The sequence below is a fragment of the Abramis brama genome (genome assembly GCF_963993115.1).
Source record: "Abramis brama genome assembly, chromosome: 20".
In the NCBI taxonomy this organism is placed as follows: domain Eukaryota; kingdom Metazoa; phylum Chordata; class Actinopteri; order Cypriniformes; family Leuciscidae; genus Abramis; species Abramis brama.
The window spans coordinates 16,477,299-16,502,692 of record NC_139982.1 but is presented as its reverse complement, the minus strand read 5'-3'; the positions used below and the strand labels follow the sequence as shown (position 1 = coordinate 16,502,692).

General features: G+C 36.8%; 2 protein-coding genes across 5 annotated transcripts; one reads left to right on the top strand and one right to left on the bottom strand.

Moving 5' to 3' along the window:
* Nucleotides 1-257: 257 nt before the first annotated feature.
* parp16 (poly (ADP-ribose) polymerase family, member 16) lies at nucleotides 258-12,136 on the bottom strand. Of its 2 annotated transcripts, none has more exons than XM_084094778.1 (7): nucleotides 12,050-12,136; nucleotides 6,044-6,240; nucleotides 5,815-5,952; nucleotides 4,906-5,112; nucleotides 4,504-4,675; nucleotides 3,311-3,455; nucleotides 258-1,385 (listed from the first exon to the last, which is right to left on the bottom strand). In XM_084094778.1, exons 2-7 carry the CDS (start codon nucleotides 6,230-6,232, stop codon nucleotides 1,250-1,252), a joined length of 987 nt encoding a protein of 328 aa, XP_083950904.1. In that variant the 5' UTR covers nucleotides 6,233-6,240; nucleotides 12,050-12,136; the 3' UTR covers nucleotides 258-1,249. The 2 variants fall into 2 exon arrangements, with proteins under 2 accessions (XP_083950904.1, XP_083950905.1); XM_084094779.1 differs by having other exon boundaries at nucleotides 6,044-6,267; nucleotides 12,050-12,127.
* A 2,691-nt stretch (nucleotides 12,137-14,827) lies between these two features.
* On the top strand, nucleotides 14,828-25,394 carry scamp5a (secretory carrier membrane protein 5a). 3 transcript variants are annotated; one of them, XM_084094342.1, is made up of 8 exons: nucleotides 15,010-15,124; nucleotides 16,616-16,679; nucleotides 17,254-17,314; nucleotides 17,512-17,631; nucleotides 18,473-18,629; nucleotides 18,729-18,830; nucleotides 19,579-19,696; nucleotides 23,990-24,309. In XM_084094342.1, the coding sequence occupies exons 3-8, from the start codon at nucleotides 17,308-17,310 to the stop codon at nucleotides 24,179-24,181; spliced, it is 696 nt and encodes a 231-aa protein (XP_083950468.1). In that variant the 5' UTR covers nucleotides 15,010-15,124; nucleotides 16,616-16,679; nucleotides 17,254-17,307; the 3' UTR covers nucleotides 24,182-24,309. The 3 variants fall into 3 exon arrangements, with proteins under 3 accessions (XP_083950467.1, XP_083950466.1, XP_083950468.1); XM_084094341.1 differs by lacking the exons at nucleotides 15,010-15,124; nucleotides 16,616-16,679 and adding an exon at nucleotides 14,828-14,930 and having other exon boundaries at nucleotides 23,990-25,394; XM_084094340.1 differs by lacking the exon at nucleotides 16,616-16,679 and having other exon boundaries at nucleotides 14,856-15,124.

Below are 25,394 nucleotides of genomic sequence, written 5' to 3'. Positions count from 1 at the left end.
ACACGTTCCCACTCCTGTGTGGCTTGTTACTCAATAACAATATATTTATGAGCGTGCAATTAGACATCCATCCATGAGCCAGAACAGATTCATAACAGATCAACCTCTTCACAATTCTTTATCTTATATAAAGCTGCATCGAGAAAAGAAATGTTAATGGTTAAGTGATAAACACATTGGCATTAAAATAAATACTGTTCATAGGTTTATCATATGCTTCCATGTTTTAAACCTGAAAAACAACAAGACGTGACAAATAAGTTTATCATTAAATGTTTAATATGGAATAATTGATCATTTTTATAAATGATCTCAACAGTAATTGAAATATATGCATTTAACAAATTTTATGCATGAAAGCAAGTACCACTTTAAATAAAATGTCATTTTTTAATAAAAAATTCTAATCTATGGTGCACACAAATGAGTCTCCGCTTCTCAAGATGAAAAACATGCCGCTTTTGCAATCGGTCATATTTTACTGCTTTTGTTTTTGACTGATAACAACAAGCCAGACAAAACGTTCAGCGTGCCAAGAGCCATAAACTACAACAACAGCCAGTTTACTAATGCATTTCACTCCGTCCCTTAAGAAACACACTGTAATCCTGTTGCATTTATTTAATTTAAATAATTTTACAATTCAGGTTCTCTGAATTATTCAAGTCGGAGACATTTATGCGATATCAAGACTAATTTTAATTACAGTTTTAATGATACTGACCAACATAACATGGGTTTTCTGCATAGTTGACTTGATCTAGACATAGTACAATAGCCTAGCAACATGAAAATTTATATATTTGCCTCAAAACTCAAAAATATTTATCTATTATAAAAAAAGCACATAGATCTCCCTACATGATTATTTTTATTAATATAAGCAACAATTTTGCCAATGTCTAGGTTGAAAAGGCAGCGCTTTCTTCTTGATCATTTGGTTGTAACTAGTGTAGTGAACCCTTTCAAAAAGTAAAAACAGGCTACATGCTAACATGTAACATTCTCGGTGGCTAACATTAATGCTCATTTTGCAGTTTTACTTCTGACAGATGCACAGTGTTTATGTAAATCTACGTAATCTAAGTAAAGAAAATGAAGGATAGCGTGTAAAAATCAAGTGATGCATGGAGGAATGTCGTGTTGAGCGGATACAATAGTTCCTGAGTCTTTTTTCCTCTTTCATGATAATCTTTGTGCGTAAAAGGCACTTTGGACGAGAGCGTTTATGTGATGCGAGCAGTCTGGGTTACCGGAACATTCTGTGCCAGTAGGACTGAAAAGCGGACGAGTTGAAGGCACCGATGAATACGAGGAGCAGGATATAGAGGCCCATCATGATGGCAAAATGATGTCTGACGAGCCACGACCTCCCTTGAGCATGTCTGGAATCAGAGCAGAACATCATTTTAAGTCTAGCAAGCTTAAAAATGATACAAAAGCATCACAAGTATCCTAAAAGTGGTCCATATGACTAACTCGCTATATTCCAAGTCTTTGGAAGTCATATTAGGGCTGGGTTAAAAATACTGATTTCTGGATTTTAATTGATTCTCATTTTGGCCCTGTTTACACCTGGTATTGAGATGCGTTTTGGTCAATCGGATCACAAGTAGACGAGGGAGTACCTCGGTGTACATCCGTCTCTTTTGTCCAGTTTTAACCACTTCTGTCCTGATTTCTTCTAGTGGAGGGTCTATGGGAGGGTAAATGTATGTTTTTTTTAAGATATTTCGATCTAATGGATGAAATAAGCTTGCACAATTTACATATGAACGTGCCCGGAGACGATATAAAAACATACGAAGAGCAGCAGCTTTTGTTTCTGCTCTGACAGTCGCAAGACCCGCCGAACGCTGTGAGTGTGTGTTAGAAATCAGAAATGGTGAGAGAACATTGTGCTTAGTAAGTTTTTCGTCTTCAAACCAAACTTTGGTCTTCAACCGACAAAGTTTTAATCCCGTCTGTCTAGCGCACTTCCCATAATGTTTACTCGTTAAGTCAGTAGGTGGAGAGTAGATTGTTTTTTTGTGGCTCTTCGAACACATTCGACCGCATGAGCGTTTACACTACAAAAGCAGATTTTTTCTACTACCTCTGGAAGTGGTTGAAAGTCGACAAGCTCGAAACGTTTTAGACCCCGTTTACACCTAGTAAGTGTCATCCACTTGTGATCGAATTGACGAAAATTCATCTAAATCCTTAATTGGAAGAACCGATATCGATTTTTAAATCCCAAGAATCAATCTTTCAGTCTATGCGGTTGATGAATGAACAGAACTTTGTACTGCATCTTGCCTCCCATCCAATGAATCTCAGTAATCTTTGTGCATTGCTGCTACTGACATGAAACAAAGTCTCCGCTTCTAAATTCGATAAAGCACATGTACTGATCATCTCTTCCGCTTTACTAAAAGTTCCATGAATGAACATCAGAAGGTACGTTGAAAGATGAAGTACAACTTACCGAAATCCGTATCACGTCACATGTAATCGCTCAATCAGTGTTTCAACCGCAGAAAGACGTAAATAAAACTGCTTGTAAACAATGTAATGTAATGTTTACCTCAGAAAAGCTGATATATTATTTTGCTAAATATATGCACTATATTGCATATTCATTGTATTTTTACTTAACCTGGTCTTCAATATTTAATGTATGTTTGAATAAATCTGTCATATTTTCATGACAGCCACCATTTAAGTGTTTATATTTCAAAAAAATTAGTAGAAACATAATTTTGTCATTAACAAGTTTTTTATAAATTTAAATGCAAGTAGCCTACAAATCAGTCAATTTTAAACTTTAATTTTATAGTGATGCACCAAACGGAGTTCCCTGTATAGTTTACAGCATTAGTTGAGATATTTTTTCCCTGTAGAACCTTTGCCATGTACTGTGCCCGATACATACCCCAATTCATAGATATTGAGTCAAATCGAAATTTAATCGTGAAATGTGTGTCAATACCCAGCCCTAATCATACGATAGCTTTGTGTGAGAAACATCAAAAAGAGTCAGATCTTTTGAATGAATTAGTTTATATAGTTCATATTACCAGTCTATGATTTGTTTCACGGGAAATACATCCTTTTTAAAGTTCTAGTCTCTTACTCATTGTAATTGTAAGAAAAAGTGTGACAGGCACATTCCTCAACACTTCTCCATGTGTGTTCCACAGAGGACAAATTATGACTGTGAACTATTTCTCTAAAGTGGATTTTTTGAATTATGAAAGTACTGCAAAGAAAGTCGCGTGCCGTCTACTGAGATCCACCAGTGGTGTCCATGTGAATGAGGACGTCTCACCGTGATCTGTAGCGCCTCTGAGAATACACCAGCAGGTATTTCACTCTCAGAAGCTCGTTGTTGGTCACCACGAAGTACTTCTCGGGCACCTCGCCACCCTCACTGTTCCTGGCCCTCAGACGCTGGCGGTCAATGCTCTCGGAGTCTGAAACACACAAAGTGAGAGCTGGATTTTAGAGATCTGCTGGGATGGTCTCAGAATGGATGGTCATTTTAACACAAAACTGGACTAAAAGTTAAATCAGTGTTTGCTTTTATTTTGTTGACAAGAATGTAGCATATTACGGTTTAAAAGGTTTATTGTTGCATACTGTTTTACATTATATATATATATATATATATATATATATATATATATATATATATATATATTTTTTTTTTTTTTAAGTAGGGGAGAGTGGGGTCTTTTAGTTTTAGCAAACTACATATAATTTGTCACATGACTATGTATTTAAAAAAGGGTCAATTAGACAGAGGTGACTTCATATTTATTAAGCGTTTTATTCTTAATTTAGGAAAAACAATAGCATAACAGCAATAAAACAATTATTTCCTTTCAGTATTGATGACTATTAAAACTTTCTCGCTGGTTAATGCAAATATGAACAACAATAAAGAAAGAGGACTTTATGATTTATAGTCATTAATGTTTTATTGTCTACAGGACAACTTAAATAAGCTTATCTTACCCCACACACCTCTATATACTGCAAAATACTCCATTACAAACATAATCATAGTGGGGCTCATGAAGACTGACAATGAACACATTAAATTGATCAAAAAGTGACTGTAAAGACATTTGCAAAGTTACATAAGATTTCCATTTCAAATAAATGCTGGTCTTTTGAACTTTTTATTCATAAAAGAATCCTGGGGAAAAAAATGCATCATGGTGTCCACAAAAATATTAAGCAGCACAACTGTTTTCAATATTGATAATAATGACAAATGTTTCTTGAGCAGCAAATCAGCATATTAGAATGATTTCTGAAGAATCATTGAAGACTGGAACAATGAATAAATGTATACTTATTTTAAATTGAAATAATATTTCACAATATTACTGTTTTCACTGTATTTTTGATCAAATAAATGCAGCCTTGGTGAGCATAAGACTCTTAAAAACCATTAAACAATCAATCCCAAACTTTTGAACAGTAATATATTCAGCTGTTCATCTGACACATTACCTTTCTTCTTCACCTGACACTTCACATCAGGATGATCGATGATTTCACACAAGGCAACGCAGCTGATCAGAGGCCCGAGGACGCTTTCCCTCCACCCGTTGCCGTGAGGACTGTAAAGGATGGCCATGCTGAGGTCACTGGTCAGGTATGTGCCCTCCCCGAACAGTGAGGTCTGAAATATCAAATCATAATAAAAAATAAGTGGCTTACTGTGTTGAACCAATGAGCAGATAACATTGTAGTTATAATTATCATCTTCACACATATTATCTAAACATGAACTGATAAGGGACAGTCAAACACATCTGTCGGGCATAATTATTTGTAGTGAAAAGAATGATTGCCTGGAGAGCATAAAAAACAGGTATAAATGAGCATCAAGCACATCATCCACATGCTGACCTTGTTCAGGTGGCAGTGTAATCCGTTGTGTATGATGGAGTGGAAGTTCTCCAGTCTGCTGCCGTGGAATGCATAGATGAGATCTCGTCCGGCCCGCGTCCTCTCGAACTTGGAGTTGAGCAAATCACAGTACTGCAGTTCAAAGAGGAAGTCTGGGGCTGGAGCTGAAATACCCTCACTTTGGGTCAGCTGGCTGAGTCTGGCAAACTGATGGAGTGAGAATGAACACCAGTGAACATGCAGGGATGTGCAAAACTACACAGAGTAATCTGTGGGACGTCTCAATGACTAGTCCAGAATACCAGGACCGAAAATGATGTTTGGTTCTGTTTTCTTAACAATTATTTCGCTGACGCAAATTGAAAACCAAACTAAAATGACTAAAATTGTGAATCAAACATGCATAAAGCATGTAACTGAACAAATGACTCCTATGAGCTGGTTCCTTTTAGTGAATCATAAACATACAGCGTGAATGTGATCAGTCAGTGCAGTCCGAACTAATGACTCTTATGAACCGGTTCCTTTTATGAATCAGAAACATGAAGTCCTACCAGTGTTTTTCCTTCCTCCAATGAATAATTATTATGAGCTGGTTCTTTTTAGTGATTCACAAACACACAAACTGACCAGTGTAGTCTAAACAAATGATTCTTATCAACTGATTCTTTTTAGTGAATCACAAAGATAGAGTGCTTCTAGGGTTGATCCATCCTGAACAAATGATTTTAATTTTTAATTGTTTTGTCGCATCTGTTCAGTTGAAACAAATACACACTGCGTTTCTTTCTTTCATCTTTTTTTCTCCACAACATTTATTTCTCAAAAGAATTAAAAGAACTCTTTAGAATTATAGAATCATTAAGAGGAATCAGATTCGTCAAAGATCTACATGAAGATTAGCAATACCTCCTCTTTCTGCAGGGTCTTCACAGCAAAACTCTTGGAGGACAGAACCCAGTGCACTAGAGCCAGATGATGATCTCCATCACCGTGTCCCAGACGCACCAGATCCCTCACGTTTGGTAAAGTATCCACATCTTTTTGCTGTGAGAAACATAGTAGAATCAAATTTAAAAAATATGTTTGTTTGGGAAAGCCGACAACATGGAGAGCTCAATTTCTTCAAACGACTAACCAGATCTTCAAAGTCCTTGATCTCTCCTCGAAGGTAGCGAGGAGGGAAGGGTCTGAGCGCCGAATCACGTTTGTAGCTCTGGACGGCGGCCACGAAGAGACTGCAGCGCAGGTCCGCCGCTACTGGGTCTCGATGCAGACAGGAGCAAACCAGCTCTCTGACCGCAGCTGTGGGGAGAGGCGGCTGCATTCCCGACACTACGACACATTTATCATACCAATAAACTATAAGAAGAGATATTCGTTATTGCATAAATTTTTCAAGGGAGTGTTCACCCAAAAATTTAAATTCTGTCATCATTTAATCACCCTCATATCGTTCCAAACCCGTAAGACTTTTGTACATCTTCGGAACACAAATATTTTTGATGAAATTGAGCGATTTCTGTCCCTCCATTGACAGCTATGCTGAAACTGTGGCACTTAAAAAAGTTCATAAAGATATCTTAAAACTAATCCATATGAATTGAGCGTGCTCAAACGTGCTGTGTAACACGAGAATGAACTTCATTGGTTCTTGAAGAAGCTCAAACGTGCTGCGTAACACGAGAATAAACCTCATTGGTTCTTGCTGAAGCTCAAACGTGCTGCGTAACACGAGAATGAACCTCATTGGTTCTTGAAGAAGCTCAAACGTGCTGCGTAACACGAGAATAAACCTCATTGGTTCTTGCTGAAGCTCAAACGTGCTGCGTAACACGAGAATGAACCTCATTGGTTCTTGAAGAAGCTCAAACGTGCTGCGTAACACGAGAATGAACCTCATTGGTTCTTGAAGAAGCTCAAACGTGCTGCGTTACACGAGAATGAACCTCATTGGTTCTCATGCTTGATCCTCTGTTTACCACAACTGATGTGTGAGTTGATGAATGTGTAAATGTGAATAAAAGCCTAAATTCAATCTGTTCATCATATAAAGAGATCATGTCTCTTCAGAAAATCTGGGCTAAACCGCTTTTAAACCGTTTTACGATCTCTTTATGAACTTTTTGAAGTGTCAAAGGGGTAGTTGTGTAGCTGTCAATACAGTAGAATTTAGTATACAAGTAGAAAAAGTAGAAATTTCTCAGATTTCATCAAAAAAATCTTCATTTGTGTTCCTAAAGTCTTACGGATTTGGAATTACTTATAATCATTATTTGTAAATTCACTGTAATAACTATAAAAATAATTATAGCTGCAAGCAGCCATTACCGGGGCCAAGCAGAATAAGACGACAAGACATGCCGACATGTCTGAAAGTGTCAGACCAACTGCAACAATGAGCAATTAAAGACATTTAAAGAGGATTTTAGGCAAAATGCCTGAAAAATCATAGAAACAATAATTAAAAATATGATTTAATGGATTATCACTTTCGACCAATAGGTGGCGCAGTTACAAAACTGATGTGATGTGGTCAGAGTGAAGTGACAATGACACATACAAAGTTTGGTGTCAATATGTCAAGGCATTGCAGAGATAAAGCCTGAATAGTGCTTTTATCATCAAGATGGCGGACAGGAAGTTCGGCCAAATAAAGAAAACTTGGTATCTATGTTCTCGGCTTGACCCAAGGAATCTATTAAGACCAATGGCATTTCAAAAGCCAGATTTATTCAAAAGTTATTAGCCTTTTTGGAAATTTTGTCATAACATTTGATCACTAGGTGGCGCTGTCTCGAAATATTTTGGGTACCTTCAGGGGATGGTGTTGTTGGCACATTCTGAGTTTCGTAATATTACACCAATGCATTTGTTTAGTATAGCATTTTAATTCACAAAACTGTATTGAAGTCAATGGGAATTTCATGTTTTGTTCTGTTATAGTGCCACTAAGAGGCTCAGTCCCACAATTTTTTTTATATATCCTCAGAGTGAGCCCATACATATTTGTGTCAATTTTGGTGAAAATATCTCAATTTGCTTTGGAATTATAGACATTTATATGAAAAAACACGTAAAAAATGACTGACACATGACTTTGATTGGATTTTACTACCCCTTACTATCAATCATTTGGGCATTGGTGTTTAGCTATCAACCTATGTTTCCAAACTTCTGACGGTGGTTTCGTCTCGATCGGACAAGCGGTTTCGAAGATATAGCCAAATGTTTTTTAAGCGCTAAATCACAACGCTACACAAACCGTAAGGCGAAACCTAGCATGTTTGGTATCGTTGGACTCGGCAACGATTCAGGAGTCTAAAGAGATGACTCTTGTGAAAATTAGGGATGCACCGATGCATCGGCAGAACATCGGTAACGGGCGATATTTGCCTCGTTAACTGCCATCGGCCATCGGGAAATAGAAATGACATTCGCCGATGTCACATGGGCGTCAGTTTGGTTTGAAATGTGCTGGGGACAGAGACGCATTCGGAAGTGCATTTTCAGAAGTGCTGGGTACAATGACGCATTCATTTTTTTTTTCTCTTTTGCGCAGGTTATGTTTTGAAAGACGATGTCCTGTAGCTCAGGCACGGCCCCACTTTTCAACAGGCCCACCCAAAACTTTCAAAAAAAATAAAAAAAATAAAAAAAAACAAACAAAAAAAACTTTTACTATATTCTAATTTTGTCAATAATTGTAAAAAAAATTGCCAATAAGCTCATAATTTGTGCTAAAATAGTGTAGTTTTAAAAACCATTTTAAAAAACTGGTTATATTTTGATGTTTCTGCGCAAGTTCAGCAGACAGTGAGGTTCGGGTTTGTTCCGATCAGAGCTCGTGAGTGGAGAGCGCATTTCTGAATATTCCGCTCCGCTCGTTCATTCCGCAGGGTCGCTCGCTCAACCCAGATGTCCTGTTGCCTGGTTCGAAAATATGTGGAATAAAGGGCTGCTTCCGACTAAAAGTTTTTTTCTAGTCGACTAGTAGGCTAGTTGTTCATTTAAGTCATTCGTGGACAAATCGCCCCTTTATATTAATTTAATTACTTATATAGCCTACAGGATAATGAGCGTTTACGTAATATAGCCGCACTCAAGCGCACGACCGCACGCATAAAGCTTGCCACAAAGAACCGGTAAAAGTAATGATTATGAATGCGTCTAAATGTGTCTAAATACACTGTGAATGTGAATGTGCATTATACGCTTAGTTTCGGTTAATTTATGAGACAAACTCCAGTTCACTCGCCGGTGCCTCCATGTCGTGATTCTGCTATATTAAATATTATTAAATTCAGGCAATTGGTTCATGAAACATTGATTAAAATTAAGATATAATTAATTCAAAACGAAATTCAATTTAAAGAAAAGCAGCTGTTCTGTTTGAGGTCTCTGTGAAAGTTTTAAAGCAGTCTTTTAGTGCCGCTTTCAGAGCGCTCACGTCCGTAACAGAGAACTGACACGTTGTTTTTTCCCTCATAAATGCGAACACGAAAAATAAAATGAATATTATAATGTTTTTTTGTTGGGTCAGACAATGATTACCAAATTTCTCTCTCATATTGCTCCTCATAACCACTGAAAAAGAACTTGTCATAAATAAGGTTATAACTAATGTCAACCAGAAAGTGACATTAAAGGTTGTTTTTGTTTCATAAATTGGTCTGATTGAATTTGTGATCAAGAGCCGAAAGACTTGTATGTTTCAGTGGCACAAAAGAAGGAATAAATAACAAAAAGAAAAAACATCGGCATCGGCCATCGGCCAAGTTGTTATGTTAAACATCGGTATCGGCCCAGAATTTCCCAATCGGTGCATCCTTAGTGAAAATAAGTCGACCACACCCAAAGTTATAAGCATTTGAGAAAAAAAATTCACCACTAGGTGGCGCTGTTTCGAAACTTCTCACGCTCCTTCAGGACATTGTGCTGATGACCCATACCAAGTTTCGTAACAATCCCTTCATGCATTCTTAAAATACAGCATTTTAGCACAAAATTCAAAATGGCTGACAGTCAAAATGGCCGATATGGTAAAATTGGATATCAGTCGACTCGGCATGTCGCCCTGAATCTAACAAGACCAATTTTATGATTTTTGGACAAACTGTTCAGAAGTTATAAGCAAAAATAGCCATTTTTCATATCTCCGGACCAGTAGGTGGCGCTGCGCCGAAACGCAGCATGTAGCCTCAGGTCATGCTTGTGATGACATGTACCAAGTTTGGTCTGAATCCGATAAAGCGTTGCGGAGATACAGCCTTACGTCTGTTTTTGCAGGCGCTACGTAAAATTTGTTCGAGCGTTTATCGAAAACGGTTTGACGAATCAATTTGAATTCCATAACTTTTGGTCAGCACTGCCTGAAGATGATCTGGTTCAATTTTCGTGCAAATCGGACAAACCGTCTAGGACGAGTTCGAAAAAGTAGCTTTTTAGGAAAATTCAAAATGGCGGACATATTTTTATGACGGAAAATGAAAGATGAAAAATATGACGTCATAGGGTGCAATCGAATCGTCATGAGCTCAGGAATCAGAGGAAAAAAGAATTTTGTTGATTGGCCTTACGGTTCAAAAGTTATTAGAAAAATATTAGTGAAACTTTGGACAGGTGGTGGCGCTAGAGGGAATGACTTAGAAACACCAAAATTGGTGTATTTAATGTTGGGACTGTCCTCTATCAGAATGTCAAACCAAAACAACTTTCCCGCAATCGGTTCTATGGGCTGCCATAGACTCCCAGTCGGAAGAATAATAAGAACGGGAACAGATACAATAGGTGCCTCCGCACCTTCGGTGCTTGGCCCCTAATAATTAAACATTTCATTTAAAGGTGCTGTATGTAGTTTTCAGCGACCTCTAGCGGTGATGTTTCAGATTGCAACCAATAATTTTACAAGCGTGTGCTCTTGCGCATGCTCGAATTTATGAGCGAGCACTGTGTGGGTACCTTCCAGACTGAGACGCAACACACCGGAGAAAGCATCACACAACATGCTGGAAACTCAGGTAAACTCCCACTGCAACGTTACAATAATAGGCTACTTTTATCAGCTTGACGTTGAACTAATGCTCCATGCTCGTACCATGATAAGTATGGAACCCTATCAACCGTGCCGAATTTTGCCACTGCAAGCACCACTTCACATTTTCTTCAGGAAATGTACATTCTAGGTTTGTAGATAAGGTTTCTCCATGATTCAAATGCCCTGCCGATGTTGAGCCGTGTTTTTTCACCCGAAGTTCATCCGATTCACGTCTGGCCTTACGAGCTTCAGCAGAAAAAAACTTTTGTTTTGTTTTTTTATCAATATGTGGAGTTTGTGTTGGAGTGTGTTGTGCTGGGAGCAGGTCGTTTCTTAGTGTTATAAGACATGTCATAAGTTGCATAAGTCACAAGTCCATGTCATAAATTGCAGTGTCGTCCCTGTTGAGTGCAAAGTCAGTAGGCTAGACGAGGCGAGAGGCTCGGGAGCGCGCGCGCAGGTCACGTCACTGGATTCCGCGTTAAATCCGACCCAGCACCTTCACATAAAAATAAGAATACTTGCTTTCCGAGGTAATAGCAAAACCCGCAAAGTGGATCATTTTAATGTGAGATTACAACCCCTTCACACACGGGCAATAAAAAAAGGATTCATTTTAGTAGAAAAGTTACATACAGCACCTTTAAATGTTTGCATAGTTACCACCTTGTGGTAATTCTAAAAATGGAGTTTTAACAAACTGAAGAATTAAATTAATTAAAAGAATTAGGCCTAAATGAATGCATAATTAAAACATTTAATAACTTCTTGTCATTGGGACTGATAGCTTAGCCAGCAGATTATCTGCTTATAGTTCATAACAGATAGTGAAAGCCAAACCATAATATAAACGTGTCTATATTTGCTCTCGGACTTCTAATGCTCGAAAGTGTGACGGTTTTAATGCAATAGTTCGTGTAATAGTCAATCTCTGCTGACTTTGTTTACATGTTAAGCATGTTAGCTGGTTAGCTCATCTTATCATCTCATTAGTGGAGAAATTCACTCAAGCTTTAAGACCCAAACGATTACTCATCGAGTACTCTTCACTCTACTTGTAAATACATAAAAAATATCAAACATTTGCCATGCACATATGTATCTTACCTTATGTGCCTGAAGTTCAGGCATCTGACAGCCACCGGAAGCAAAACGTGTCCAAGAACTGCTGGAGCAACAGCGACTGACTCCACCAGCAGAGGGCGCCATTCACTGAGCGTCAATGGAAAACATCTTCTTGTTTTTTAATAGCGACCCACTCTTTAGGAGTGTCGCCACCTACTGTACTGGAGAGCAAACCGTATTTGGGTGATGATTGAAATCTGTATGGATGTTTCATACTCATTCCTGTCAGTGCTTTTATTACAGCTGTTTATTATAGCACAGACAATTCATTGAGCAATTTCAAACTCATTTGTGTTTTAAATTTCAGAACATCTATCCATATTCCAACCTCATGATTGACAGGTTCTTTAGAACCATCCGTAAACATTTAAAAAAACTGAATGCATTTTGTTATTTCAAATAGCATTAACCTCGCATCCAATATCTTTGGACTTATAGTAAGCTCAAATCTATGAGAGATTCTGGGACTCTCATAGATTTAAAAAAAAAAAAAAAGTTGCTGCCTTCAATTTTTAAGTACAATCAACTTAAATGTTTAAGTCATGTCAACTGAAATGAGTTGAATCTTGTATAACTTATAAACAGTTAAGTGCTTAACTTATTTTGATGAGTTAAAGCAATGTGAAAACATTTGTTGACCTAACTTATTGATCATATAATGTTTTGCAGTGAACCCTCCACAATATAAATATATTGAAACAATATGTATCTCTATGTGATAATGATAGATAGATCTATTGTCTTACTTTATCTGAAATCTATCGACCTGACAAGCTGTCTTTCTTTCTCTTTTCTGCCCTCAAGAAATTCCAGATACAACACGGATTATAGATACTAGATGATTTGAGGAGCATTTTAGCGCATGCATTGTGTTACCAGGAGTGTTTTCTTATTCATTGTAATGTTACAGAGCGCTGAATATTATTGCCAGAGGAATCTTGGAGATCAATTATTCATGAAAGAACCAGGTCAGCGTTTTGCTGAGGGAAAGGCTTCTGAAAAAAGTCTGGGCCAAAGATAACTGGCTCAGATTCGACACTGGAAATAATATACAATGTGATTTGCTCAACAGTTATATATTAATGAAACTATGTTGTGTTATGTTATGAAGTATAAGAAATTAATTTTGGTCAATATACTGTTATTTTTTTAAGAATTGAATTAGTCTTTTTCTTTATAAATTCGCTCCTATAATTGTGGTTCCGTATTCATTAATTTAATGATCATATAGCTGACTGTAATATGGTTGTTGTTTCATGGTTCTTGTCACAGTCATGTCACGGTCTTGTCATGTGACTCCCTTGCCGTCATGTCTAGTGCGTCCCTTGTCGTCATGTTCTGATTGGTTCATTGTTTCATTGTGCACAGGTGTGTCTTGTTCAGTCATTAGTCTTGTGTGTATTTAAGCCCTCATATTTGCCATGTGTCTTTACCAAGTGTTGTTTTGTGTAATGACCATTGTTGGTAAGGTTCATGTTCATGTTCATGTTCATGTTCATGTTCATGTTCATGTTCATGTTCATGTTCATGTTCATGTTCATGTTCATGTTCATGTTCATGTTCATGTTCATGTTCATTGTACTCTTGTATTTTTTTTCTCTTGTGTTGGAGAAGGGAGGGGTGTTTATCCTGTTTTTCTTAGAACTGACTGTTATTCATATTCACGAGAAATGGTCTGTATATTGATGATTTCTGCAGACATACGATAATGCATTAATCTTAAAACCAGAATAGCTTATCTGCTCCAACCTACTGGACAGTTGGCAAGATCACCAAGACTTTTAGAGATGATATGGCCTGATGAATGGTAATCTATGCAGAAAGGGCCTTAAGGGGCGCTACCTATATCTTAATGATAGAGATGTTCCTATAAAATGTTGTAATTCTTTATTGGGGTTCAGATCGATCAATCAGCTTGCATTCTTGTTCTATTTACTTTCTTAAATGTGTAGGTATTATACTCAGATCTCGTCGATAACAGCGTTTATTTCAACATAATTGTACTTTTACTTGCGTTTCACTTGAATTAAATATTTTTATTTTAATATTACTTTTTAAATTGTCTTATTTGTTTTCTAAATTTTGTTATGATTTGATAACTTATCCATTAAAATAATCGGTAAAATGTTTATTAACAAAATAATAAAAGTACATCCAGGCATGGGGAAACATAGGCAACAAACAAAACAACAACAGTAAATTCAAACAAGGGGTGCAAAAAAAAGGCAAGCAAAAAACATTTGAAAACAATGCATGTGATACATCAATAAAGGACAACACCAAATTCTGAACAAGGGAAACACAAGTAGCACTGAAAATACATACAGGAATGAAGGGGCAAAAACAAGAAACATCTGGAAACAATCAATGCATCTAATCAACAAAGAAAACTACAAACTGGCTACAAGATAAACAGGAAACAGGAACAATACAGAAACACAAAATAAGAGTCTCAAGCAGGGGTTGTGACTATTCTGTATGATGCATATATTAAATGTATACAATGCATACATACACAAATTATTAGCCTAACTAATACATTCTGTATGTGTAAAAGGTAATAAATGTATGTGTCTGTGTGTGCGTATATCTATATATATCATACACACAGTTAAGAAATATATCACCTTTTACACATAAAGAATATTTTTACTTAAGTAATAATATATAAATTGACTTTGCTTCAGTACCGTGGAGAGCGGCCACACACATCTCTCGAGGAGCGAGTGAAAATTGAAATATCGCGAGTGTAGAGTGCTCACACACACGAGCTGATTTATTCAGCATCACACCATAGACTGTAAAAAATAGCATCACACACACACTCATCCCTCGCGGAACTGATGCTCTTCGACGCGCTTGCGTACGTATGTGTGTGTAGGAGTACCGTGACGTGATTGTTTTCACTCCCATATTCTTATTATCATCATCTCATAATATAACGGATTTGAAAAACATCTCCATCACAAGTGCATCGATCATTGAATGGAAAGCGGTTTAATAGATGCTAGTGGGCGCGTGCATTGGCAACATATTCTTGGGTGAACGCGCCAGAAGGTAGGAAGGGAACGGGTTTCCACCGATTTTTTCCACTTTCTTAACCTTGCTTTTTTACATCTATGCAGTCTGAACATATTTAAATGTCTAACGTGCCAGGGAAAAGCAGAAATGGATGCAGTCTTAGCTTGCACTGTTGAATAAAACACCTCCCCGTTCAGCTCCATCTTTTCCCTTGAAGGGCGCTGTGCTCGACCTCTTTACCGCTCCGAAATGAATGAAAATGTGTTCGCAAAATATTATCTTGCTCTTGTTTTCTCCTTATCTTGCGTTTTATAACAACACTTCCCATTTGGATTTATGAAATATAACGTTAGGACAACTAGATTATCTTTTCATATCTGTATTCCACCACGGCGACATGCCCTTCACTTTGCAACTGGGTTTGGCTAAAATCGAGCTAGAAAAAGCTTCAGTATTCGGTTAAGAATGATCGCTACAAATAAATGGTTGATAATAATTGCTATGAATAAATGGTACATAATAACTTATAAAGAATTAGGTTAAAAATATAGTCGCTATACGAATAAACGTTTGGTAATATTCGCTACAAATAAACGGTTTAGAATAATCGCTTATAAACGATTATTTTAGGTTCGAATCATTCTTCATTCTACTAACTCTAATCGTGTCCTATTGACAGCTGTATTGGATCCAGTCCAAAAAAAGGATGATTCAGTTAGCAGGCCTGTATTCCTGATTCCTTCCAAGGATCAAATCAGAGTTAATTTTAATAACTATCAACAGCTACAATGTGACAATGATTATTTAGTTGTTCGAAAATATTATACTCAGAATTTAACAATCTAAAAAAAAATGTTAGCGTCATGTGAATGCATTAACTTGATTGCCATAAACAGATTAGGCCAATATTATTAGAGTTCAGTTTTCTAAAAAATTTAATATTCATCAGAATTTGGAATATAAATCATATTTGTAATATGGAATATAAATCATATTTGTAATATTCACCATAAATAAGTATATGATGTGTAGGCCTATCTCTGTACAAAAGTACTTTTAGGTTTAAAAAAATCAAGCTATTCAGTCATCATGACATCAGTTTGTCAGTTTTTTTGTTTTGTTGTTGTTGTCAAGATCTTCTATTTTTAGAAATTGTTTTAGGATATGTTAGTTTTGGATTTTACTAACAAGTTGCTGTATCAGCAGAACATGAAATTTAATCTGAAAATAATGTGCATGGATGTAAACACGGTCAGTGTTACAGGCTGCTTAAAGGCACAATATGTAAGATTTTAAGATTAAAATGTCCAAAAACCACTAGAACAACGTTATATATTTTGTTGATGTGTGTACTTACGTTATACCAAACGTTTCCAACAATGTTTAAATTCGGAGAAATCAGCAATTTTAACCAGGACACTGACCGTGTCATTGACATCATATCCGCTTTACCCTCGATTTCCAGTTTTACTTTCGTAGAGAGTAATCATGAAGACACTTTAATATATTATGTGTTTTATTTGACAGGTGAGCAACTGTTTGGATACATTTATCAACAGAAAACGAATCATATGTTATACAGCGCAACACGGTTAGTCTTATTGTTTGAATCACTTGTTTTCTTGATTTACCGCGAGTAACCAGAGACAACACTATTTTGTCAAGTGGCTAACATAGCGTAATCAGAGAGAGCTTTCTCCATCATGCAATATATTTTAAAATTATTGCATGTCATTTAGCAACATGATTTCCGTCAGATTCCTTTCCATCGGCTGTAGAGGTAAAGACGACAACTCCCATGATTCCACGCTCATTCATGGCGTCATGAAGCCACGCCTTCGTTTTGAATAAGCAACCTCTAGCGGCGAAAATTACATACTGTGCCTTTAAGGTTTATAGGTGTCTTGTTTGTAATCCTGAATGAGGAATAAAAACATTTGCTGTATTTGGGACAAAGCTGGATCTAGCTTGTGTTTACTAAAGTTATTCCATTGTTTTTTTATTTTGCTGAAAATTTAGATGCATATCAAAGAACAAGCTTCGCTTTCACACTGGAATACATTATACTGGAAAATTAAGTTGCAGCGTGTTGTATAATAAACACTTCTTAAAGTGTTTCATTGCAATGTGTGAATTTGTTGTGTCTGTAATGTGTGTTTTTACAGGCTTTTAAAAATTAAAGTTTGACGTTGGTGATCTGAAAGAAAAAAAGAATCTCCATGGCAGGTGAGAGCTTTTAACTTTCTTAAACCAAACTGAATTGTTACCATATTCAAGTACCATGGTATTTAGATGGTACTGTAAGGCATTTCAAAGAATAGCATGTCCAAAAAGCCCTGTCACTTCCATGGAATGTTGTATTAGTTTTGTTATTGAACCAGGACTTAAGACGTTAAGCTTTAATTCGTTTTTTTTCCCCACAGAAAACAATTTCCCTCCTCTACCACGGTTCATTCCACTGAAACCATGTTTTTACCAAGACTTCAACGAGATCCCAGACCAGTGGCGTACAATGTGCAAACGAATGTATTACCTATGGATATGTATGTTCTTAAATATTTCAGCATGTATTATATATTTCTGAAGTATTCTCACTGCATGTTATTTTTTGTTCATTACGGCGTGTGTGTGTACTGTGTAGATTGCAATCATGTGGCTTTATTTGCCATGTAAAGTACCATCACAGTGTCTCTTTTGTTTTCACTGTAAACACTAAGAAAAACATACACATGAAAACTTGTAGAGACTGGTTTTGTATTTTGATCTATCAGTCCATGGGTAAAAGCATGGGGTGTCATATTACTCTTGTTATTGTACAGTTTACTAGGTTATCATTAAGTATCACAAGCATTAGAGTTGCTTTTGCCATGTAGGATATTTACAAACTCATTTTTTCATTAGCACACTAATTGGGAACTATTTTGAAATATGTCTGGGAGTTGAGAAAGTAAGTGCTTGTTGAAATAAATACACATTTGTATTAGTTTCTGAAGTATTGTTAGCTTTGAACTTAGTTTACTTAGCTATTAAACTTTAGTCATTGTGTGTCATAAATTCCAACCCCGTTCCAACAGATGAAATTTTAGTTTTCCTTGTAATGTAGTCTCCTACAACCCTAAAGTATGCATCAAATGCAATATTATGTATACATGATATACATTAGATATACTTTGTAAGAGAATGCAATAAAGTTTTTCTTATTTTAAATTCATTTTTAACTTTTAATTTAATTACATATTACATTAACTTTATTTTCAATCAATTAATTTTCAATTAATATTTAAAATAAATTAAATAGTTGATATAAGCTGATATAAGTTGTTGGGTCTTTCATCACACTTTTAAGTTAATATTAAATTGACAATTTTTTTTTCTCACTCGCAGTGAATAGTGCCACTCTTGCAGCAAACCTGATTGGCTGTCTAGCATGGATGTGCGGAGGGGGCGGAGCAACCAATTTTGGTATGGCCATCCTGTGGCTGATACTGTTCACCCCATGCTCATACGTGTGCTGGTTTAGGCCCATCTACAAGGCCTTCAAGTGAGTTAAGTTCATGTTTAAAGATGGTCCAAAGTAGTCTATGAATTGCAATCATGTCATTGTGCTCGACCCTAATGCAGTTCACTCTTTCTTTTGCAGGACAGACAGTTCTTTCAACTTCATGATGTTCTTTTTCGTCTTCATGGCGCAGGTGGTGATTAGTATCATTCAGGCTGTTGGAATCCCAGGATGGGGAGTTTGGTAAGAACAGCTCATTGTGTTTAAGAAATGGAATCAGATAGATAGATAGATAGATAGATAGATAGATAGATAGATAGATAGATAGATAGATAGATAGACAGACAGACGGATGGATGGATAGATAGATAGATAGATAGATAGATAGATAGATAGATAGATAGATAGATAGATAGATAGATAGATGATAGATAGATCAGACAGACAGACAGACAGACAGACTGACAGAAAGATGGATGGATAGATAGATAGATAGATAGATAGATAGATAGATAGATAGATAGATAGATAGATAGATAGATAGATAGATAGATAGACAGACAGACAGACAGACAGACAGATAGACTGACAGAAAGATGGATGGATAGATAGATAGATAGATAGACAGACAGATAGATAGATAGATAGACAGACAGACAGACAGACAGACAGACAGACTGACAGAAAGATGGATAGATAGATAGATAGATAGATAGATAGATAGATAGATAGATAGATAGATAGACAGATAGACAGATAGATAGATAGAACAAAGCTGGTTCAGTTCCAGTTGAGTTACTCTATAGAAACTTAAATGACTCATATACTCTTGCGTCACATATTATTTTTAGCACACACATAGTATGGTCTGTTTAGAGTATATTAGGATGTTATGTAATACTCTGAATTTATACAATCTTTTCATGTACTGTACTTTTTAAGTGGCATGTTAACGCGGAGAATATCTCTTCTGTATGTTTCTCTATTTCAGTGGCTGGCTGGCCACCATCACCTTTTTCAGCACTAATATTGGCTCTGCCGTTGTTATGCTGATTCCAACCATAATGTTCACTGTCGTGGCGGTTTTCTCCTTCATTGCCCTCACCAAGGTACCTGTTATTGTTTCTCCATCATTATTGTTTTGAATATAAACAGATCTCATGATATTTTCCTAAAATTCAAGCAATTGTTACGTTTTTGCTGATTAATGTTTATCCTGCACAGAATTTACAGTACTCTCTTACTTGTCTTTTTTTCTCCTGAGCAAAAATCCACAGTAAAACACTTTTATTATATAATTTTTTATTTAATATCTGCCCTTCATCGATTATTGGTTCTATGAAAATAATTGTTAGCCTACATATCGCTACAATTTTAATATCCCTAATTTTATAGCTCTATCCTCTGTATGACAAGAAATGTCCTTTTTTCTTTTGGTCTATTTTTATTTTTTTAAGGAATTTTAGGAAAGATTCCTAACCAAACTATATATAGTTTTTAGCAAAGGTGATGCTTAAATCAAAAGCAAGTCTGTATATTAAACATCGAATATGTACTGACTTGACTTTCACTTTTATTAAGACACACAAATTATTTGAAAACTTGTCCTTTGGTTAAAACATGTTATTAATAGAGCTGTGACGGTGGCACTTTTTGGCGGTGGACCAACTACCTGTGGTGGTGCGGTGGTAGGGTATGAATATATATTGACCTGAAATAAAAATCAGGCTCAAACATCCGTTTCGTAACATTTGTTTCGTATTTATTTCGAAATAAATATCAGTAAATAATGGTAACCTAAATAATATAAGAAAGTTAAATATTAAATTAAAAAACATTACTTTTATATTTCCCCACAAAGATATACTGTTTGGGACAAATAAACTTGACGTGCCTTACTAAACCTAAAAAACACAAACAATAGAATTTGACGTGTTAAATGTGTTGAATAGAATTTGACGTTCAAGTAGCGTTTTTCTACTTTACCACAGTAAAGGATGTAATTAGTCTAGTAACTAATTAAAAGTAAACAAAAGGAAGAAACGTCCATAATTCCCTGTGAAAATTGGTGAGACGTGAGTGAAGATTTGGCAAAAGAAAGGAGAGATTCATTCCATGTCCAGTGTTAAATATTGTTATTATTATTGTTAAATTCGTGGAAAATCAGGTGACCAGATCGCAAAACAGAATATAAAGCCGACAAATGGCTTAAATTTATGGGCTCATGTACTTCTCATTCGGCACGAATCCAAATGTTTCCATGATTGCGATGTAACATTTCATTGCTAACCTATTATTTCTTTTGTAAACAAAGCTTTGTGGAGTGTCTGTGAATATTTTTTCAATTATTCAGCAGAATTCTTTATTAGTTTTGAAGCCATTGGGTCTCATTCACTAAGCATGCGTACGCACAAATTTGTGCGTGAAATGTGCGCACAAACAATTTTAAGAACAAATCACGATTCACCAAAAACCTCGTAATAAAATGTATTCTAAATTTACGAAAAAATATAGGAACAACTGAAACCACACGTACGCAAAAAGCACTTGCTCTGTACGGCCTTATAATCGTGTTAAGAAGTTATATTTCATCCTAACACGACTATAATTATATTGAAGAATGTTGCATTAATTATATTATATAATCCATTTATAAAATTATATAATAAAATTGTTAAATAATACAATTTAATTTCATATGTATATGATGGAATGTATTTAAGAGTAAGAAAAGCTTACTGAATAACGCAGAGCGCATTTGCAACATAGACTGTAAAAAAATATGGATGTAGTGCCCATGACGTCACCCGTAGGTTTCTGAAGAGCATTTTTGAAGCCCAAAGTGGACGGAGTCAGCTGTCGCCATCTTGGCAGCGCTTCACCGCTCACCACTCCCGGATAACCGAAAATGGGCAAGGAGGCGGGATTAGCTGAGGTGACGGCTAAAGGCGGGTATACACTGTGCGATTTTCGTCCGATTTTGAGCCGAATTCTGACTCGTGCGACTCTTTTTCGGGTCGGGCCGATTTTCAGCTTTGTCGTGTGTCGTTTGTCGTACAGTGTTCGTACAGTGTACAGGGGGGAAAGAGAGGCGATTAACCTCTCACGACCGGCAATCGTATGGTCGGATGAATTTCTGGCATGTTAGAAATTTTGGTCGCTCCTCGTGACTATATCGCACAGTTGAAGCAGTGATAAGAACCGATTGCTCTAAACTCTGTGTTTTTTCCCTCACTGCGCCTGCGCGAAAACATTTCATTGCAGCAAAAAAAAAAAAAAAAAAAAAACCCGAAAAAAACGAAAAAAGGGAGATCTTTAAGTTCTGTAGTTCAAAGCTACAAATTACTGTTGCTTACCTCCAGTTTGTGTTGCAAAATGGATTAACCATTACCCACTTCTTCCAAGCCACTTGCCTCTTTTATTGTTAAAAAATGTTTTTGAAATAAAGCTGTTTTTAATTTTCATTGATGAATTATTGCAGTGTTCGGACATATTATAGACTGTTAATAATTAATTATATGTATATAATTAATTGTAATCGACCTAAATGTTTTAGACCATTTTTAATGAGGAGAAGTATAAGCTTCTAGCCTATGTAATATTTTATTATCCTCACAGCGCGTTGGTTATGCGGTGATGCGCTATGAAATTGTTGCGTGGCAATTTAATTATAGCCTATCACTTTAATAGCCTAGGCCTTCCCTAATAATAATAATAATAATAATAATAATAATACAACAATACTAGCCTACTAATAATTTAATATATAAATTGGAAATGCTAAATCTTCTTGATATTGATAGCTGATGCTTGTTTCGACAATATCTCTGGATAGGCTAATTATGATATCATCCATAGGCACAACCCGGCACGAGGATTTATCGCGCTGATTCGCGCATATTTCACACGCATAGTGTGAGCAGTCAAGTCGCAGCTCGACGTTCGGACCGTACAGTGTGAGCACATAAATCCTGAGCTTTGGCTTTACATCGCATGCGATCTACTCGTTCAGTGTGAGTAGGTTCCTTGCTGAAATCGCACAGACATCGCACAGTGTATGCCCGCCTTAACAGACAGCAGACAAACGGCTAGTAGTGACAGCAGCAGCAATTCACCTGTCACTCAAGTGGCCACGCCCATAATTATGCAGAACTTTAAGGCTTAATATAATTTAAATGGATGAGTTATAAAAAAAATCACCCCTCTCAAAGTTGTCATGAAGGGCAAAATTAGCTATATAGACCTTTTGGGCCAGGCTGTAAACAGATTTTTTTCTGCTGTAAAGTTGGGCTTGTTAACATGGAATGACTCTCTTTTGCTAGCCTGGAAATCCAGACCTAAATCTAAAAGCTTAATGGTCTGGCGTCGACTAATGAAAATCGGCCAGCTCGAGGGACGGCACCAAGCATGCATTTGAAAATCTCACTGCACGCAACTGGATAACACTACGACCAATCACAACAATAAACCCCATACGCTTAGCTACCAGCAGTGCTAACTGGTAGATTAGACTCTTACCGTATCCGGTCGGCAAAACAGCAAAAACGTCCTTCTTGGAAAGGAACAATTCGAGCAGCGTCTTCTGTTCCTGTTTTAGATAAAAAGCCAAGTCTAACTCGTTCATTGTAGCGGCCAAAGCCGTTTCAAACAACTGGTATTCGTCCATAGCCATCTTGCAATGTTTACTAATGAGTTCGACGTCACAGCGCTGTCGTCATCTGTTTAGCTCGCCTCTGGCCCGCCTATATCAGATAACCCGATGTGATTGGTGCAGCTCAGATCGAGGGGCATATTTAATGAGCATCTTTACGCAACACCAGAGTAACTCGCTGAGCAAATTCAACTTGTGCTCTCGCGAGAACTCTGGATTACCAGGGTACTCTTTTGCTGCCTGTCTCTAGCGGCCAGTCGATGAATTGCAGTTTAAGTCACTTCAATGCTGGATTCAAGAGAGAGACAGAAACGTTGCCACTTGGTTTGCAAACAGAGGCAAATTTGATGAGATTGACGAAACGCTGTAAGGAAAGCGTGTGAGGAAAGCCCTTATATGGAGATAGTCTGGACATGTTTTATGCAAATGACTTACCGCGTGGACGCGGCCGCTCATTTAGAATACTTCAAATTAACTAACAAATTCTTAAGAACAAATTCATGTGCGTATGAACTAGGCAGAGATTTCCCTAAGAAGTTCTCCTGTGCGTACAAATACAAAATAATCCACGCAATTATTAGTGAACGAGACCCAATATCTGTGCCAGTCCAAATAAGGTATTCGGCTTCAGGCACGCCCCTGCTCTACCACCGCAGTGGGGCAGTTGTCAAGCTGACCGGCACAGCCCTAGTTATTTATGTCCTGAGCTATAAAGATAAACCTTCAAGCAATACATTTTCTTCTATCCTAGGTTCACAACTTCTACCGTGGCAGCGGAGGCAGCATGAGCAAGGCTCAGGAAGAATGGACCACCGGTGCTTGGAAGAACCCTCACGTCCAGCAGGCAGCTCAGCAGGCAGCCATGGGCGCCGCACAGGGGGCCATGCCGGGCCAACAACAGTACTCCGCTGCACCAACCTACAACTATGACGAGCCAATGTAGATCCTTTACAGCCTCAATGGGGGGAGGGGACAGAAACAGGGTATTTGGGAGGGAAAAAGTCAGTAAAAGAGTAGTTTGGGGGAGGGAGAAAGGAAAGATATATCTGACCAATTTGAATTCAAATAGGTTCCCACAGTACAACAATACATAAGCTTTTGCTTAAACTGTTTTAAAAGTGTGTGATAGTTTAAGGAGTTGCTTTTGGTATTTAGACCCCGTAAATAGGAAACTATCAGCCTTGCCATGTGGTATTACGGCAGATTTAATTAACGGTTGTGTAGTGTTTCTCCACTTAATGTATTTTAAACACTAGATCACCGATAAGGAAACATTCCAAAGCTCACTATGTTTCTATAGTAAATAGATTCTCAGATGGTTGGCAGATTCGTCTATGTGGTATTTGCAAGTATTATTTTGGTTGGCTGTTAGTATTCAAAAACACATTTTGACTATTTAGCAGACACATCTTTACTCTCACGTCTTAAGAATAAACATAGGTTTTATGCACAGACAGAAGAAAAGATCAGCTTCCGTAAATAAATTGACTGGCATTTACTTGATCTCACAGATGAAAAGGTATAAAGCTTATAAACATTACATTGTTTCTGTTGAGCACTTTACATCAAAGTGCAAGAACAAAGAGAGCTTGTTTTGTTTTGTCAAATTGTTTTTGTTTTATTTTCTTTGAAAGTTCAAAGGAAAGCCATATGTTTACGTTGTTTTTGTTGTTGCGTATTTTTGTTTGCGTTTAAAGTTGTTTTAATATGTGTAGTTGTGTTGTTTTACCTCAGGATTTAATCGTCTCATTTTAATGCTGATGTACTGTAGCCGTGGTTCTAACGAAATCGATTTGATGAAATATTTGTACATGTACATGTTGTACGTTTGTACATTAGTTCAATTTAAATGCTCTCGAATAGAGTAAATATTTAATCTACTCTTAGCCACAGGCTTGTTACACAGTTAAATCCATTATGATCTAAATCTGCTGCAGAGGCCGATGCTTTAGCGTTGTTCTCACAGAAATCATAACTGTTGTTTTGCAAATAATCTGAGACTGAATTTCAGTCATTTCTGGCTTCTGGGTGGTTTATTCTCCACTGGGTTAAAAACTACAACTAAAGCACATTATGAAGTAATATTGTCAATATATATGTTGTATCATATTAATTATTGATTACAAGTGATGTACAGTACAGTAGTACTTCTCCCC